This window comes from Nicotiana sylvestris, chromosome 7, assembly GCF_000393655.2.
Source record: "Nicotiana sylvestris chromosome 7, ASM39365v2, whole genome shotgun sequence".
In the NCBI taxonomy this organism is placed as follows: Eukaryota; Viridiplantae; Streptophyta; class Magnoliopsida; order Solanales; family Solanaceae; genus Nicotiana; species Nicotiana sylvestris.
This window is the reverse complement of record NC_091063.1, coordinates 85791527-85806235: the sequence shown is the minus strand read 5'-3', so window position 1 is coordinate 85806235 and position 14709 is coordinate 85791527. Positions and strand designations below refer to the sequence as shown.

Genomic DNA, 14709 nt, shown 5'->3' with positions numbered 1-14709 from the left:
AAATACAAGTGCAATCAATTAATTAAGTCCTTTAAATATAAATCTTTTGAATATAATTATTTCTCGTAAAGGTCACCTTGTGACGCCTCATTTTATAATCATAAATAATATAGGTCTCAACCCAATTCCATATTTTCACGGCAACTCGTGCCTATATTTATATCACAATCGCACGGACAACTCACATGCCATTAAATAAAACCATAATATTTTCTCCGGCACCTTGAGCCCACATATTTCTGTCTCACATTGCACAACAATATTCTCATGTTAGTCAGTTTATAGGTTCCATAACCCAATACAATTAAGAATGTTCAAGGAGCCTCATTCACTTAACATATAGTAGAGTACAGCTTCCAACCCAATTAGGAAATCAACAAGAAAAGATGAAGTTATTTTTTGAAATCATTTGATAAAGAAAATACCCTTTTCAATTAAAGTACAATATCGAATGAATCATTACCTTTAATATGAGAAATCAATAAATCAAAACATAGTAGAAATTCTTTTTTTTAAGTAAAGTACAACTTGAAACGGTTTAAGGGGATATAATTGAGAAACTAATTAAATTAAGGATATAACAATTATTGAAGTTTGAAGTACTGGAACGTATAAATAAATATATATAAATACGGTGAGGTATTGAAAACATTATGGGTTCTAACACAAAGGATCACAATAATAAAGGAATTAAACAGTTTAAACATTTGAATTGATAACAATAAATAAACACAGCAGCAGAAAGTGCACGGCATCACCCTTCGTGTTTTTACTCTCGTTCTCACCATAAGAATCAATATTCGCTTTTATTCTTTCTTGATGCGGTGTGCAACCCGATCCCAATCATATATTATTGTTGCGGCGTGCAACCCGATCCAAACATATAATATTATTGCGGCGTGCAACCCAATCCAAATCATATAATGATGTTGGAGCGTGCAACCCGATCCATATAATATTATTGCGGCGTGCAACCCGATCCATATAATATTATTGCGTTGTGTAACCCGATCCATATAATATTCAAATTAACACCAATCACAAAAGAATCTCGGCAAGGGAAACAATATCATAAGCAATCAAATCCCGGTAGGGGAAACAACATCAAAACAATAACATCCCGGCAAGAGAGACAATATCATGATTCTCTCTCTCTTTTCTTCTTTTACGTTTACTTCACAACTCAATTCACAACTTGAGACAATACTCTACAATGTTCAACAATTCAATAATACTTTCACAAGTCATATTTCTTAATAGAAATTATCATATAGAGCATATACAATACGAAACGGAGTCACATTAATCAAAGTATAAGACTCACGGGCATGCTTGAAACCAACGTATAGATACTCATCACCATGCCTATACGTCATACTCAACAAATAACACATAACAAATAGGACACAACACCTAATCCTTCAAGCTAAGGTTAGACCAAACACCTACCTCGCTTTGCAACCAATTCAAAATTCCAACAAGCTTTTGCCTCGCGAATTCGTGCCCAAAATTCTCAAACCTAGTCATAAACAATTCAAAATACTCAACACGAATTGTAGGAACTAATTCTATATCAATTTATAAATTTTCCGGATTAAAATCCGAAATTTAGCTCAAAAATTGCCCGAGGGGCCCACGTCTCGGAATCCGACGAAACTCATAAAATCCGACAACCCATTCCGATACGAGTTCAACCATACAAAAATTATCGAATTCCGATATCAAATGGACCTTCAAATCCTAAATTTTCATTTTTGGAAAGTTTTACAAAAACTACAATTTCTTTCATCCAAATCCGAAATAAACGATGAATATTGATATAGATTTATGAAATGTAATCACTTCTGGATATAGAACACTTACTCAAGTCGAAATCGTGAAAACCCCCTTTTGAAATCACCCAAAACCGAGCTTGAATGACCAAAAATGGAAGAAATCTGGATACCCCTTTGGTTTTTACACTGCCCAGTGGTATTACGGGGATTTTACATGCTTTGCCGCGATCCTGCTGTGCTCCCGCTGCGTTCACAGGCAGAAAACTTCTAATTCGCCGCGGTGGCCGCGCGGCGCCGCGCGCCTGGGCGCTCTTATGACACATGTCCGGTAAAATGGTCATAACTTTCTGTATACACTTTCAAATGACGAACGATTTGATTCTATGGAAACTAGACTCAAAGTGATTTAATTTGATAGGTTGTGCATCACGCAATTCGTTATATCCACGTAGATATGCTCGTCCAAAGTGAGGTCTTGTGCGTATCCATTTGCAAATTTTGTATATTATGTAATTTTCCAACTTGGCTTAGACTTAGAACTTTCCTTAGACCCCATATATCTTATAGTACGCCTCGTGCACTTGCTATCATATCCAATTGGTACCCATCATGGTAATAGACCTCTTCCACATATAAGATCATATAATTAGAACACGTCAACTTTCTTATTTCACCGAAATGCGCCGAATTGTCCTGTGGACTTCCAAATCTAAATTCGGACACACGTCTAAGTCCGAAATCACCATACGAAGCTATTGACATCATTAAAATTCTATTTCGGAGTCGTTTACTCAAAAGTCAACTCTTTCCATTTGAGCTTCAAAAATAAGATTTTGTTTTTCTTTAAATTTAACTCTGAATCTTATGAAAACCAAACTCGACCATACATGTGGGTCATGATGCATATTACGAAGCTTCTCAAGGTCTTAAGCCGTTGAACGGAAATACGAATTCTTTGAACAAAAATTCGGATCGTTACATTCTCCACCTCTTAAACAAACGTTCGTCCTCAAACGTACTAAGAATTATTCGGAGGTTACCAACTTGATGATTTTACTTTTACACCAATACTCGCGGTTGATCCCAAATTACCGCATTCGAAATATGTACGACAATACCATCTCAATTGAGATTATTCCTTTCCTCCATATTTTTTTCTTTTAAACTTTAAGACCAAATTTCTCACACCCCGATCATTTTCAAAATGTCTGATGTTCACATCATCACACGATATTAGTCTCACCTGGCTATAGAAACTCGTGCCTACGCACACATCAACTTTTTAATAGCGCTTAACGGTTTTTACATCCTCCCCCACATAATGTAATTTGTCTCTTTCTTTGCACATCTCAATATCCCAATTTTTTCTAACTCCCAAATTTTTCAGAAATTTCGGCAGAGTCTCCCCTGTAATTGGGCATATCCACTTGTCAGAGTAATACCAAAATAACTCCTAACAACACATCCACAACTCAACAAATCACCACAATGTATATATCAATAACACAAATCTTCGCATCACAACCGTGACATTATCATATGTATGACCATAACCACATCTCTGGTCTTAATAGTTGTTCATAATCGATTATAAATCGCCAATTAATCTCATGCCAACAAAAATCTCGTTTCAAACCTCCATTTTTTCTTTTGTTGAACAATAGTAACTTGTTTAGCGTGGCCGGAGGAAGAATAGAAGCTACGGATTCGGTCGAACCCAATAACTTTGTTTCAAATTATATATTTATTTTACAATTTTTATTAAAAATATATAAATTATTAATTTAGAATATAATAATTTAAAATATTTAGAATCCCCAAATCCTGCTCCGCCTAAAACAGAGAAAGTAGAAACGAGAGGAAATGAGGAGAATAACATATACGCGGACAAAGTTTATTCCGAGCACAAAATAAGGAAACAAAAGAAATCTGGTCAAAGTTGGTTGCGCAATTTCTCGGGTGTTTGCCACGTTCCACTGCTATCGTTGCCGGGTTAGGTTTTCGTCAGTGTTACGGGTCACTTTCTTCGGAGAATTTGTACTTGCTTCCTTTCAAGGTTAGTCCGAAGCTTTTCGAGTTAGTAGAATGTCTTATTGATCTGTATTAGCGGATAATTACGTAACTGTTTGTTGATTGAGTTGGATTCCTATATAACTTGATTTCTGATGGATATTAATATGATTTTGGCCCTAACTAGATTGAAAAAGTTTGGTTTTTAAACTTGCTATAATTAAATGGCATCTGGAATTTCTGATTGCTTGATATTGTTGTTTCTTTATAAACACTCAAAGAGTCATGAAACATTTGATAATCCATTGGAAAAATTAATAAGTATAAGCTCTCAAAGGAAAAGAGAAGAATAATAATGAAAATAAATTATTCACCTTTAATCGAATGCAAAGCACCACAAATGTAACCTTAATTCCCTAACCAAATCCTTGGTAGAAATCCCCTTATGGTCCAATCAACACGTTTTAGGAAAAATGGCACACCCGCTAAATATGAAAGCTTGGGGATAGGATTTTTGCGACTCTAATTAGTTTGGAGTTTGAGACACAGTTAATTGATTGGACACAATTTGGAAGTTTCATCAGTATAGCATCAAGGGGATGCAATCCCTTGTACAGATCTTTAGAGTAAATACTAGCCTGCAAAGGCAAGAGGAAGAAATCTTCAAAGTAGAGGTAAAGGGAAAGTGTCATCTAGGACAGTCGACTATACTAGTTGAGAACTTGAGATCTCCAGAAAACTAATGAGTTCACCACATAAATTTGGATAGCTTTTTTTTTTTTTTTTTTTTTTTTTTGCTTAGAAAACATGCTTTCGTGATCAGTGCCTCAAAGTTAATAAGGGACAATTCTTCAACGTTAAAAGACCTCATTTTCCTTTCCAGTCAATTTGCATAAAAAAGCAAGGACATTAGTGCAGTGGTACTATACTGTTTTGAGAGGCTTCCCCTGTGGTACCAAGCCAAAATTCATTAGCCAGTGTCGGAAAAAGGTTGTCTGTGATGGAATTGGTGTGGTACTGACTAAAGTTGGTGATATGAGTAACAAATGTATAACTATATACCACCTGAAGAACTGTCGAAAATGGTTCATGAGTTTTATGATCCTTTATACTTCAAAACTATAGGAGCTAATGTCAGAAGTCATGTAAAGGTCTCACCATGGAATCCTCTAATTGGACGATTAAAATTTGATGATGCTTCAGAACGAGGATCTGACCACGTAAAACAAAATGTTCTGTTTCTTGTGTTTAGGAGTTTTGAGGTATATTTATGGCCAAAACCACCACCATTTTGACTTAAAAATGCATTGTAGATGTGAGAATGCACGGGAGAAAATATGATTGATATTATTCTCATATGTTAAACATGATACAATGAGCCCTATATATATATACATAACATGTCCTACTCCTAATATATATATATAACATGTCCTACTCCTAATACATATGAGATTAGGGTTACATAACTATTCTAACACTCCCCCTCAAGCTGATGCATATAAATCATATGTAACGAACTTGTTACATATGTAGTTAATACGAGGACCAGTGAGAAACTTGGTGAAAATATGTGCAAGCTGATCATTCGGCTTCACAAACTTTGTAGCAATATTTCCCGAGAGTATTTTTTCTCTAACAAAGTGACAGTCAATCTCAATGTGTTTAGTTCTCTCATGGAATACTGGATTTGACGCAATATGAAGAGCAACTTGATTATCACACACAAGTCCCATCTGACTAATCTCACCAAATTTCAACTCCTTGAGCAACTGTTTGATCCAAATTAGCTCACATTTCCCCATAGCCATTGCTCGATATTCTTCTTCTGCACTAGATCAAGCAACCACATTCTGTTTCTTGCTCTTCCAAGATACCAAATTTCCTCCTACTAAGACACAATATCCAGAAGTAGAACGTCTATCAGAAGGTGATCCTGCCCAATCAGCATCTGAGTATCCAACGATTTGCTTATGGCCTCGATCCTCAAACAATAAACCTTTGCCCGGAGCTGATTTTATATACCGAAGAATGCGAACAATTGCATCCCAATGACTATCACACGGAGAATCCATAAACTGACTCACAACACTCACAGTAAAGGAAATGTCAGGTCTTGTCACTGTAAAGTAATTTAATTTACCAACCAACCGCTTATATCTTGCAAGATCACTAAGAGGCTCCCCTTGTCCTGGTAGAGGTTTAGAATTCGGATCCATCGGAGTGTCAACAGATCTACAACTTGTCATTCCTGTCGCCTCAAGAATATCTAAGGCATATTTTCTCGTTGTGAAATCACAATACCTAAGCTAGACTAAGCGACCTCAATACCCAAAAAATACTTTAGTTTGCCCAGATCCTTAGTCTGAAAGTGTTGAAAGAGATGTTGCTTCAATTTAGTAATACCATCCTGGTCATTGCCGGTAATAACAATGTCGTCAACATAGACCACCATATAAATACAGAGACTCGAAGCAGAATGCCGATAGAATACAGAGTGATCAGCTTCACTCTGAGTCATGCCAAATTCCTGGATAACTATGCTGAACTTACCAAACCAGGCTCAAGGAGACTGCTTTAGACCATAAAGTGACCGGCGCAAGCGACATACAAGGCCACGAGACTCCCCTGAGCAACAAACCCAGGTGGTTGCTCCATATAAACTTCATCCTCAAGGTCACAGTGTAAAAACACATTCTTAATGTCCAACTGATAGAGGGGTCAATGGCGAATGGATAGAAAAGGCGGACTGATGCTATCTTAGCCACGAGAGAGAAGGTATCATTGTAATCGAGCCCAAATATCTGAGTATATCCCTTGGCAACAAGACGAGCCTTAAGACGATCAACCTTACCATCCGGACCAGCCTTGATTGCATACACCCAACGATAACCAACAGTAGATTTACCTGAAGGAAGAGGGACGAGCTCCCAAGTACCACTCGTATGTAAAGCAGACATCTCGTCAATCATAGTCTGTCGCCATCCTGGATGAGACAATGCTTCATCTGTAGACTTAGGGATGGGAGCAGAGGACAAAGAAGATAGAAAAACATAATAGGGGGATGACAAACGATGATTACTTAAACCGACATAATGGGGATTAGGATTAAGGGTGGTTCGTATACTTTTCCGAAGTGCTATCGGTGTACTAGGAAGAGACAAGTCCGCAGTAGGAGCAGGGTCAGGTGCATGACGTGAATCAGCTGGGCCTGATGCTGGGTGCAGACGACGATGATATGTCAATAGTGGTGTTCATGTGGCAGAGAGTGTAGGAGGAGCCACGCTAGACTCCCCATCAGTTGGAATGGGTAAGACTTCTGTGGCGGAAGGTGAAGGGGGAGCTATAGTAGACTCCTTAAAGGCCGGTATAGGTAAGACCTTAGATATATCAAGGTGGTCAAAATAGTCAGAAGAGGTAAAAAAAGGTTTTAGACTCAAAAAATGTGACGTCGGAGGACATAAAGTATCTAAGAAGATCATGTGAGTAACAACGATATCCTGTCTGAACACGAGAATAACCAAGGAAGACACACTTGAGAGCACGAGGAGCTAACTTATCTTTCCAAGGGGCTGAGTTATGAACGAAACAAGTGCTCCCAAAAACACGAGGGGGAACAGAGTATAAGGGTGACTGGGGAAACAATACTGTATACGGAATCTGATTCTGGATGGGAGATGAAGGCATCCGATTAACCAAATAACAAGTTGTGAAAACTACATCGCCCCAAAAACGCAACGGAACATGAGATTCAATGAGAAGTGTGCGAGCAGTCTCAATGATGTGCCTATTCTTTCTCTCTGCAACCCCATTTTACTGAGGGGTATAAGGACAAGAGGTTTGATGAATAATTCTTTGAGAAGTCATAAACTGCGGAAATTGAGAGGATAAATATTCTAAGGCGTTATCACTATGAAAAGTGCGAATGGAAACACCAAATTGATTTTTAATTTCTGCACAAAAATTCTAGAATATAGAAAACAACTTAGAACGATCTTTCATTAAGAAAATCCAAGTAATCTTGAATGATCAAAATAATGAAATCTCAAGGTTGATATGACTCTACTAGGACCCCATATATCAGAATGAATTAAAGAAAAAACAGATTCTGCATGACTCTCAATACTACGAGGAAAGGAGGCTCGGGTATGTTTCCCGAGCTGACATGACTCACACTCTAATGTAGATAAACTAGAGAAACTAGGCACCATCTTCTGAAGCTTGGATAAACTTGGATGTCCTAAACGTCTGTGAATTAGGTCCGGAGGATCTGTAACTAGACATGCCTTGGAGGAATTGAGTGAGTTAAGATAGTAAAGGCCTTCTGATTCAAGTCTTGTTCCAATCGTCTGTCCCGTACTACGGTCCTGCATAATAAAAGAATCATCAATAAAATATATACCACAATGGAGGGCACGAGTCAAACGACTAACAGATGCAAGATTAAAAGGACAGCCAGAGACATAAAGAACGGAATCTAGAGTGACAGAGGGTAGGGGATTTGCTTGTCCAACACCTTTTGCTTTAGTTTGAGACTCATTGGCTAAAGTAACAGTGGGAAGAGATTGTGAATACGCGATATTTGACAAAATTGATTTATTACCAGTGATATGATCAGAAGCGGCTGAGTCCACAACCCATTGTTCAAGAGTACTAGAGTGAGAAACACAAGCAAAAGAATTACCAGCAACAAAAGTATCAGTCTGAGCAACAGAGGCTACTTGTGGAGATGTCTGCTTACTTGTTCGATATTGAAGGAACTCATTATACTCCCCTTCAAATAAAGAAAATCCCCGGTTACCTGTAATTTCGGTCTGAGCAACATAAGCATTTTTGGGTGGGCGACCATGTAAAGAATAGCACACGTCACGAGTGTGTCCAAGTTTATGACAATAAGAGCACTTGGGTCTAGATCTTCCAAAACGACCTCCTCCTCGTCTATTCTCCATAGTTTGAGATGCCCGATTGTCCACTGACTGGGATACGGGGACAGATGAGTCAAGTGTCTGTGATGAGCTCACTGGGTGACTTGGTGCTGCAGCAAGGCAAAGTAATCGAGAGAATAATTCATCAACTGTGGGGACAGTCGGACTAGCCAAAATTTGGTCACGTACTGAATCAAGGTCATTAGGGAGTCCAGCGAGTGTAAGAACTAGAAACATCTTCTGTCGTTGCTTTTCAATACTAGCAGAAACTGACATCAACGTCTCAAATTCTTCCATGACTGCCTTTACTTGTCCCAAGTAAGTAGACATATCCAATTCCTGTTTCTTCAAGCTTGTCATACGCGATATTACATCATAGAAATGAGATATGTCATTAGTGTATAAATTACGAGCCTTTTCCCAAACTAAATAACATGTCTGGAATGGACGGAACAAGGGCATCAACTTGGAATCAATAGATCGTTACAGGATACTACATAATTGAGCATCGACCTTCTCCCAAAGTGTTTTGGCCTTTTCATCACCTTTGCTAGCCTTTTTTGTTAAATGATCTTGAACTCCTTGACCGTTACACCACAACTCGACAGACGAAACCCAAGCTAAGTAGTTTGAACTTCCCATTAAAGGTTCTGAGATAATCATAACACCGGAACTGTCAGAACCCGGATTTTTAGACCCGAAAGCATTGACTCCCAAAGACTTTGTTGGATTGAAGTGAGGTCTATAAAATTATCACCAAATAACAGAAAGAATCAATTGAAAACTCGCTGAAACAGATGAAGGAGACACAATTTTTTTGCCGGAAAATTACTGTAGCTATCGGAAGAAATCAGTGTAGTCGCCGGAAAAACTCAAAGTGGTAACGAAAACAGTATGGGTGGGGTCGGAATTGGTACACGACTCAACTGTTCTGAAGAAAGTTTTTCAAAAAATGGCCGGAGGGTTCTGCACGCGCTGGCGCGTGAGCTTCTGGTGGCGTGCGCGGGGCTTCTGTTGCCGGAGATTTTTCTGGGGTTTGGTCTCCGGACAGTGGCGACTCTTGTGGTAGTGTTGGATTTTTCACAACACTGACAGAAACAACGCAAACACAAACAGCCTTGAAAAAGTCGCCGGAAAAAGGCTTCCGTTGACTGATTTCTCTTCCCGAAATAGCTAGAATTTGTGCACAGCGATAAATCTCTCACAATTGCTCTAATACCATGTGAGAATGCACAGTAGAAAATATGATTGATATTATTCTCATATGTTAAACATGATACAATGAGCCTTTATATATATATACATAATATGTCCTACTCCTAATACATATGGGATTAGGGTTACATAACTATTCTAACATTAGAAATGGTATTTCTTTTCTTATTCTTTACCCATCAATGTCATGAGTGTAGTAACAGCAGAGTAAAAGGTCAGGAAAAGTTATGGACTCTCATGAGCTGAATATGGAACAAATGACAAATATTGAGATATGATAAATACGCCTCCCCCCCCCCCCCCCCCCACACACACACACATATATAGGGGGCAAATATTGACATATTTTTGTAGAACAATTTAGAACACGACCTTATTGTTGTGTGTATTATTGAACCATCTTTTGTGGTTATCCTCCTTGACCAAGAAGGTATTTATTTTTGAAATTCTACCTCACTTTGCCAACTTATTATGTATTCTGATAATCAGATCCTCGTGTTCTCGATTAGGTGGTGTTTTCTCAAGCAGCCTTGTTCTGATTTGACCTTTTGCCAAATTTGTTAATCTTTTGCAATTCAAAGACTGGGAATTCTGGTGGATGGCTTCCAGGCGGAACATTCCTTATAGTCGTCTCGCTGTGGATGAAGATGAAGACTATTATGGTAGTGCTGGCAGCCGACCTGACCCTAGATTTGATTATTCACCAAAATCGTTAGATAGAATCCCCTGGAAGTCCATTGCCCTTGCTCTTTTTCTGCTCTTTCTGGGATGTCTGCTTCTCTTGCTATCATACTTCATCTTATCTGGTCATATGGGAGGAGAGCGCTCACAGGCATATGGTCTTCTTGGACTTGGAATTCTCACTTTTCTCCCTGGTAAGTAAAACATTCATCTATGTTGTACTGCTTTGGATGATAAAGCTATAAATCTTGTATAAGTTTGTTCAAAATATCCTTGTTGAGACTTGAGAGTGCAGTAGTCCACTAAATCCAGAGTCATGTTACAGTTGCACCATTGTTTGGCAGTATGAATACCAGTCTGAATTAACAAGGTAACTTCCATTGAATCTGTGAGCATGTTAAATAAGCGAGACAGCAAATGGTAGGACTACTTGTTAATTTATCTACCTTATCTCTATAGTTGCAAGAAGCCCCATATGAAGGTGATTGTGCTATGCAATTAAAAATGGCCACACATTTTATATATATATATATATATATATATATATATATATATTTTGAAGGGGAACCTTGGAGCAATGGTCAAGTTGTCGCCGTGTGATCTATAGGTCTCAGGTTTGAGCCGTGGACTCAGCTATTAATACTTGCATTAGGGTAGGCTGCCTACATCACACCCCCTTGGGGTACGACTCTTCCCCGAATCCTTCATGAACATGGGATGCTTTGTGCACCGAGCTGTCCTTTATATATATATATATATATATTTGGATAACCGAGAAATCCCGAGAGCTAGTTGTTTGCGTTTTAAAATTTAGTGGATAATGGGCGCGCACCTCTACCTTTATTCATAAATACCAGGCAACCGGTGGTGTAACCCGTACATCAGGTGTTGAACACTTACTTTTCATGTTGTGGTATGTCAATAACGTGTTGTAAACTTTTGCAATAGGCAATAGTAATAGATTTATTAGACTGTTTAGATTTTAGTTCAAGTTATGCTTTCGTCATGTTATTAGATTTTAGCGTCTAATACTGAGTTACTGCCTACACTTTTTGTTGCATATTAAGCTCTTAATTTATGTTTTTTCTTCGCTTTTCCTTGTATTGATTAAGAAAACCTCCAACAGCCACTGTGACACTTAATGATTACTTGCAGGTTTTTATGAGACACGGATTGCATATTATTCTTGGAGAGGTGCTCAAGGTTATCGATTTACTTCAATCCCTGACTATTGAGGTCTTCGCATTTCATGTAAACTTTGAGTTTAGTTACTAGTTTCTGTAATGAGTTTTCTGATAGTTTCTATAGCAGTAACGTTGTCCTTTACATTTCAAATAACTTCTGAATGTAGTTACTGGTTTTTGTTACGAGTTTGATGAGTTTGCAGCATTTATGTTGTCCTAGTCTCTTGCGAAAGATTTTAGTATCGATTTTTTTTCATTATGTGTTTTTGTATGATCGGTGCCTGTACCGGGTGTATATGATACATCTGATTCTAGTTCTACAATATGAAGGACAGGAGGACTAAGTTCAGGAAACAACTTAAGCGTTATGGTTCTTAATTCTTCAGTGTGCATACTTTATGATTTGGTACTTTCGATTTCCAGTTTGTTTAGCGGATGTTTCAAACTTGATTTATATTATAAAGTAAAAATACATTGAACACAATCTGATTAACCAGCTATTTACTTTGTGTAAATATTAGTACTAGGGTATAAATTTCTTAAAAAGGAAAAAAGATGACTCCATCTTATGTTAGGAAAGCAGCTAGTTCCAAGTCCAAATAAAGGAGGAGAATTGTGTAGGTTAGCGAGACAGCTTAAAAATGATAAGTTGTGATGAATCAATCTTCTGAATGTTGAAAACTTGGATAGAGAAAAATAGTAAAAATAGCACGGTCTAGCCAGTTTTCGAACCGATCATTCAAAAATAGTTAATGTTTACCAATTCAATGAAAAATAACCACTATTTTGCTGTAATAAAGACCGGTCCAGCATAATATACTGGAGTTCGGTACACATGTGTATGAACTTCCAGCATAATATGCTGGACCGGTATACTTTGCTGGTTTCAATACAATATACTAGAGACTGGAGCACCGCTGCTCCAAACTTTAGTATATTATGCTGGACCGGTATATTATACTAGAACTCCAGGTTATTAGACTGGAGTTCTAGTATAATATATTGGAACTCCAGTATATTATGGTTGAGTATTTTTCCGTATTTTGAACAGTATTTTCGTTCAGATTTATCTTTACATGAAAAGTGGCTAAATTTCGATTACTTTTGAAACTAGACTATTTTTGAACGATCACTTGTAAATCTGGCTATTTTTGAATTTCTCCCAGAAAAATAAGTATAGATGATTCGTGCAATTAAATGTTGATTAAGGGTAGAGGTGTGCATAGGTCGGGTTGGTTCGAATTTTCTAATTACCAAATCAAACCAATTGTATCGGGTTATTAAATCTAAAGACCAAACCAAACCAATAAAAGTCGGGTTTTTCAACCTCGATTTTTCTCAGATTTTTTCATTTTTTTTTTCATAAAGTCTTCATAGCACAAAATATAGAATTTGTGCTCCAAATATTTCTTTAATCCTAGTAAGATATAACTATATAAGGTGTTTTTCAATAAAGTAACATAAATATGAGATGAGTTATGGCATTGTACTAAAATATTCAACAATAAAAATAATAAAATCGTATAAAATAAATATTATTAATAAGCCATAATGAAAACAAACATAATTTAAAATTACTAATAAGTTGCTAAAATAAGTACAACTAATAAGTACTATTATTTACATGACTAAACATTAAAAAAAAATAAGTTATGCATTTTATCTAAACCACAAAAAAAAAAAATATCCAACACTATTTTCATCCATAGTACAATTGCATTGAATATATTTTATTAGAATTAATATTAATTTGATATTGATTTAGGATTTATTTGAGTTACTAACATTTATGAACTATAAAACTAATTGGATCATCCAAAAATTATAAGTCCGAGTTTGAAATAATATGTGAAAAGATAAAACTATGAAAAAACTTAAGAAATATTTATAACTACACTACAATAAATATTTTTATGTATTAAATATATTTAAAACGTTTATACATATAATGTCGGGTTGTTTTGGTTTCGGTTTGATTTTTTTTAGTTAAAACCAAACCAAACCAATATGGTCGATTTTTTTTTCAACACCAAATCATAGTCGGGTTTTTTTTCTCGGTTTGACTCGGATTATCGGGTTGGTGCAGTTTGTCGGTTTCATTTGAACACCCCTAATTAAGGGTGTGTTTGGTACGAAGAAAAATATTTTTTAATTTTCTCATGTTTGGTTGGCTTAAATATTTTGAAAAATATTTTCCTCATCAACTCATTTTCCTCCAATTGGAGGAAAATGTTTTCCCCATCAAGAGAAGAGAAAACATTTTCCAAAACTCTTTTTCAACCTTACTTGCCCTATTCTCACTCCCCACCAACCACTCCCCCACCTACCTACCCCCTGTCACACCTCCTTTTTGCGCGCCCGCCCCGAAGGGTTAGAAATGCGCGGGTGGGAGTTTTTCCAATTTAAGTGACAATATTCGAAATGGGATTATTTATTTAATTCAGAGTCGCCACTTGGGAAAGGTTTGGCTTTTGGTGTCCCAAGCCACCGGTTTATCTTGAATCCCAAATCGAGGAAAATATTCGACTTTTCAAATGAAGTCTGCGAACCAGAAATTCTAAGTAAGGAATTCTGTTGACCCGAGGGAAGGTGTTAGGCACCCTCGAATCCCGTGGTTCTAGCACGGTCGCTTAAATTGTTATAATGGCTAAATATCTGATTTAAATACAGGTTGTGACTTATGTGCTTTTATTAAGTTTAAACCGCTTTTATTATTATCATTTATTTTTATAGAATTGCAACGTCGTGAAAATGCATCTTGAACCACGTCACAATCAATGCACCCGTAGTTGTTAACACATTTCGACTCCGTTGAGATTTGGATTCGGGTCACATCAATGCGCACCCAAGTTTAAGAGTGTAATTCATTAAGGATGCCTAAGGGGTCTAGCGCGTTATTATTTGTAGAAGGCCATGAAA

The 14709-nt window shown here is 37.1% G+C and overlaps 2 protein-coding genes across 4 annotated transcripts; one reads left to right on the top strand and one right to left on the bottom strand.

The window, feature by feature from the left end:
• The first annotated feature begins 3576 nt into the window (after positions 1 to 3576).
• Positions 3577 to 11995, top strand: LOC104224937 (uncharacterized). 3 transcript variants are annotated; one of them, XM_009776667.2, is made up of 3 exons: positions 3577 to 3831; positions 10507 to 10800; positions 11762 to 11995. In XM_009776667.2, the coding sequence occupies exons 2-3, from the start codon at positions 10524 to 10526 to the stop codon at positions 11839 to 11841; spliced, it is 357 nt and encodes a 118-aa protein (XP_009774969.1). In that variant the 5' UTR covers positions 3577 to 3831; positions 10507 to 10523; the 3' UTR covers positions 11842 to 11995. The 3 variants fall into 3 exon arrangements, with proteins under 3 accessions (XP_009774969.1, XP_009774967.1, XP_009774968.1); XM_009776665.2 differs by having other exon boundaries at positions 3607 to 3831; positions 10435 to 10800; XM_009776666.2 differs by having other exon boundaries at positions 3611 to 3831; positions 10415 to 10800.
• Positions 5624 to 6034, bottom strand: LOC138873396 (secreted RxLR effector protein 161-like). The gene has a single exon (XM_070151864.1). It carries the CDS (start codon positions 6032 to 6034, stop codon positions 5624 to 5626), a length of 411 nt encoding a protein of 136 aa, XP_070007965.1.
• Positions 11996 to 14709: the final 2714 nt, after the last annotated feature.

Excerpts from the sequence above, each read along its gene's own strand:
- LOC138873396 (XM_070151864.1), bottom strand. The coding sequence starts at position 6,034 with ATGACAAGTTGTAGATCTGTTGACACTCCGATGGATCCGAATTCTAAA.
- LOC104224937 (XM_009776667.2), top strand. The coding sequence starts at position 10,524 with ATGGCTTCCAGGCGGAACATTCCTTATAGTCGTCTCGCTGTGGATGAA. Across the intron at positions 10,801-11,761 it reads AATTCTCACTTTTCTCCCTG|GTTTTTATGAGACACGGATT; the intron begins GTAAGTAAAACA and ends GATTACTTGCAG.